This window comes from Sinocyclocheilus anshuiensis, unplaced genomic scaffold (assembly GCF_001515605.1).
Source record: "Sinocyclocheilus anshuiensis isolate Anshui unplaced genomic scaffold, SAMN03320099.WGS_v1.1 scaffold188, whole genome shotgun sequence".
Classification (NCBI taxonomy): domain Eukaryota; kingdom Metazoa; phylum Chordata; class Actinopteri; order Cypriniformes; family Cyprinidae; genus Sinocyclocheilus; species Sinocyclocheilus anshuiensis.
In genome coordinates this window covers 871,545-876,189 of record NW_015555768.1, presented here as the reverse complement: position 1 = coordinate 876,189, position 4,645 = coordinate 871,545, and the positions used below count along the sequence as shown (strand labels likewise).

Here is a 4,645-nt window from a genome sequence, read left to right as displayed (position 1 = left end):
GAAAAAAAATTAACTTAAATGATTTTAGCAAATGGCTGCAATATAACAAAGAGTGAAAAATTTAAGGGGGTCTGAATACTTTCCGTACCCACTGTATATACATATATATAAAGTGTTATTTTAGTATTATTTAGTATCATTGAGATACTATATTATAATATAGTATTATAGTATAGTATTTCAATTAATATTTTGAATTAGTTTTTATATTTCCCATTTTCATTTTAGTTAAAGTTTTAGTAATTTTGTTGTGTCATTTTTAGTAGTTTTTATTTGATATATGCCTATATTTTTTTTCAGTTGTAGTTTTAGTTATTTTAGTACATCAAGTTAAACTAAACTAAAATGAGAAATGCTGCCTTGGAAACAAGCTGAAATAAAAAGTTTTTATATTTAATTTTCTTTCAGATAATGTTTATTTTATTTCAAGTAACAAAAATGCTTTTTTAATAGTTTAAGTTACATAGATATTAACTATGATATATACACTAGTCAACACAGCTTCCCATAATTTAGAGGTGAAAATGGGAGGAGGACGATTTAATGTTAATAAAATTCACAATTCATTTCAGTTCATGTCTCAGAATGTGTATTTTTTGTTTGTAATTTCACAGTTGTAATACCATAATTATTTTAGTGCATCAAGTTAAACTAAACTAAAATGAGAAATATTGCCTTGTTTTTTTTGTTGTTGTGTGTTTTTGTCAATTTTATTATTATTTTTTTTTTTAAATATGTCTATAGTTTTTTTTTTTTTAGTTTTTTTTTATTTTAGTTTATTTAGTTTTAGTTATTTTAGTACATCAAGTTAAACTAAACTAAAATGAGAAATGCTGCCTTGGAAACAAGCTGAAATAAAAAGTTTTTATATTTAATTTTCTTTCAGATAATGTTTATTTTATTTCAAGTAACAAAAATGCTTTTTTAATAGTTTAAGTTACATAGATCCGCTGCACTGATAATGTACCAAGTACTTATGATGAGTAGCGATATTGAATATTTGATTGCCAACAGATTTACCTAGCTGTCATTCAAACAGTATATACACAAATTTTAAAAAAGGGAAAACACGCCTAACTGGATATAGGCTACAGCAGTCGGCTTAATTCAATGGCGCAACAGGCAGCTCTCTTTTAACACAGACTTTTAAGAAGGGATGGATGTTTGCTTCAAGTGATAGGAACGAGCTGCACGCTGCACAGTTGACACAGGAATTGTCACTTGCACAATCGAGGCAGTGTCACATCGTCACTAAATCGTCATCACTAAAGTTTATAAATTGCATTACTTTTTAATTCTTGCCGGTGTTTAACCATTCAGCGCTCGCTCGCTCTCCTGGAGACCATGCGCTCATGCACATTTGCAGCGCACACACACACACACACATAATGCCAGGTACACATTACTCCGTTTGCAGGGCGAATGCAGTGCGTATTTTTTCCGAACTCATGTTAACGGATTAATAAAGCGTTCACTGCACACGGTTGCGGACTCCTGTGTGAAAGCTGCTTCCCCTCTCACAAGAGTCACCTAAGAGGGGAATTCCCCCCATTTTCAAAAATGAAATTCAGGCCTGAATAAATGTCTAAAAATCCTGATTGGAGTATCACTATAAGTAGTTATAAAAGATTAAAAGAAGGCTTTAAAAAGATCGGTATCGGTGATCGTTATCGGCAGATATTGCTTTCTGTGATCGGCCTCAAAAATCCTGATCGGAGCACCCCTAGTTTCTAGTATGCCTAGTAAGACCTTAATTAGCTGGTTCAGGTGTGTTTAATTAGGATTGGAGCTAAACTCTGCAGGACACCGGCCCACAGGTCTACAACACTGCAAAAAAGCTAAACGATTATTACAAATTGTTTAAGAAAAAGTGACCAGTTAAAGTGCCTTTTTCCTTAAATATTAACCTGATGCTAAAAAAAAAAACACCCACACATGTCCATGTTGTCAATCAATCAACAATCGATGTATCAGCTCTGTAGGTGTTATCTAAAACATGTGCATAATAAACAGACGTGGTGAGAACATATCAAAGAAAAATCTGCAACATATTTTGCTGCACTTATCTTGCTAGCTTTAAAGTTTTACGGCTTCAAGTCTTGCCAACATGTTTTGGATTGTACAGACTATATCTCTCACCAGCGCATAGATGGGGAAACCTAATTCAAATTCCATAAAGATAAGCTAATGTAAGATAACAGGTGATGCAAGCATAAATTGACACAGTAAGAGTGAATGAGCAAAATACATAAATACAAATTCTCTATGGGGGTCTCATAATATATATTCACCTAAACCCACTTTAAACTGTCAAAGATCAGGCACTGATTAGCAATGCTGGATTATCATAGAAGTACTCACAGAACTAGGCTAGAGAAACAGCTAACAACCACATTGACATATTCACACTTCACATGCACATAAATCATACAGGGAACAGCATGTTGCATCAGACCACTGACTCATTTATTCTGCATGAGCACGAGATATTGCAGCATAGATATAGAAATGATTTAATATACAGTCTCCTTAGCTGGAAAATGGAGAGCAGTTTTAGTTGGATGCAGGGCTGGGCAAAAAATCGAATGCAATTTTCATGCGCATCTCGTCAGCCGCTCCTGTGATTAGCCGTAGTTCACTGACAGGCTACACAAAATCGCGTTCAAAATCGGCAATGAATCGCCTGCAATTTTGAACGCGATTTTGTGTAGCTTGTCAGTGAACTGTGGCTCTGTGTAGTAAATGCCGCTCCATCTGAAAGCACGTGCTGGAGATTTACTACTAATCACAGGAGCGGCTTTACTGACGAGATGCGCATGAAAATCGCATTCGATTTTTTACACAGCCCTAGTTGGATGTAACAAGTATGCAATGCCTACTACACCCGCATACCAATTTTGCACTGGCAAAAATAGATTATGAATTAAAATGACTCAAGAAGGGTTTAAGATGGGAATTTACCTGTATATTCAGGCTGGAAACCACCACATCCCCTGTAGGAGTTATTATGGGCAGGTTTTCACATTTGATGCCCTGTTCCACATCAATCACGTTACCTGAGCAGACACACACAAACATGACAAGACAATTACTTAATGTAAATGTACAGTATACTGTAGAATATAAAAGTACTGATTACTATGTACTGTTCAGTATGTACTTAAAATTCACTACTGTTCAAAAGTTTGGAATCTGTAAGATTTAAAAAAAAAGTTTTTTATGCTCACCAAGGCTGCATTTATTTTACAGTAAAAACTGTAACATTGTAATATTGTATTTCTATTTTACTATATTTTAAATCGTAATTTATTCCTGTGATGCAAAGCTGAATTTTCAATGTTAAAAACAGATGTGCTGCTTAATATTGTTGTGCAGCTGGTGATTCATTTTTTCAGGATTCTTTTCAGGATGAATATAAAGTTCAAAAGAACAGCATTTATTTAAAATAGAAATCTATTGTGACATTATAAATGTATTTACTCTCACTTTTGATCAATTTATGGTGTCTTAAAAAAAAAAATCTTACTGACCCCAAACTTTTGAACGGTTGTGTACTTTAATAAAGGATGCCCCTGTAACTGTTTAAACTGTAATATGCTATAATGTTGTAACATGACCTCATTTAATTCAGCAAATGGCGTCCAGTTATTGCCTTGAAAATTGTAAACCAATTTTGTGTGCACTTTTGGAATATCAATCAAATAATGAGAGAGAAAACAAATATAAATTCACAGTTTAAATTCCTTCTAGTTTATTTGCCACACTGGAAATGGAAGATAAAGTTGAGCACATTGCATTGTGGGATACAGAATTCCGAGCAGTATGCACTAGGGGTTGAACGACTTCTGATTTTTTAAAGTCGACTTTTATGTGATGAAAGTCGAGTCGAAGTCGACTAGTCGCTGATGACGTCATTAATGAACAAAGCTCGTTCTAAATCAGATACAGATAAAGCAGCACAGTAAAGATTACATTCATATGAATGCATTAGTGAGAGCGATTGCATGAGTGAATGAACTCTACCTGGCAGTGTCTCTCTACTAGTACTGAAGCTGTGGGATTTATTTATTAAGAAATATATTCTTGAACTTTTCAGTTTCAAAGCTATTTTATTGCGAAATCACAGAACAGTGTTGACAATACATTTCCGCGCTGAATGATTCTGTGCGCGCAATCTGCGCGTGATGTACGAGCTACTGTCTGCAATGTGTGTGCGTTACAGTGCAGCAGCGCATTAGATTAGAACGCCGATTAACTTACCTACCTGTACAATAAGCGGTTTAAAACGTGCATTCTCCCGTTCAATTTCGAGCATCCAGTAATATAATCTCACATGTCTTGTGGAGCGCTTTCAGAGTATGCATTTATTTGTCATTTTAACTGTTTGGAAACGGGGCGTAAATGTGGAAGTCCTTCAGAGATTTCTTATCCTGTTGCACCCGCTATAGGACCAGCAACTAGTCGACGTCAAGCTTAAAGCATCTTGGCAGAGCACTGAAGTCGACTAGTCGGTGCAACCCCTAGTATGCACTGACTGTATAGGATACATTTTGTCAAATGTAAGCCACATGCATATTGCATGCATATAGATAATTGGTTATACTGTGCAAAGTAAACATATTTTCTGAAGCTGTAGATAGTACAC

At 34.9% G+C, this 4,645-nt stretch overlaps 1 protein-coding gene across 1 annotated transcript in view; it reads right to left on the bottom strand.

The window, feature by feature from the left end:
• Window positions 1–4,645, bottom strand: part of LOC107674359 (ATP-binding cassette sub-family D member 1-like) — a 22,984-nt gene that overhangs the window by 13,250 nt on the left and 5,089 nt on the right. Inside the window, exon 5 of the mRNA XM_016468316.1 lies at window positions 2,962–3,056. Coding sequence (XP_016323802.1) covers window positions 2,962–3,056 — 95 coding nt within the window. The remainder of the gene's footprint in view (window positions 1–2,961; window positions 3,057–4,645) is intronic.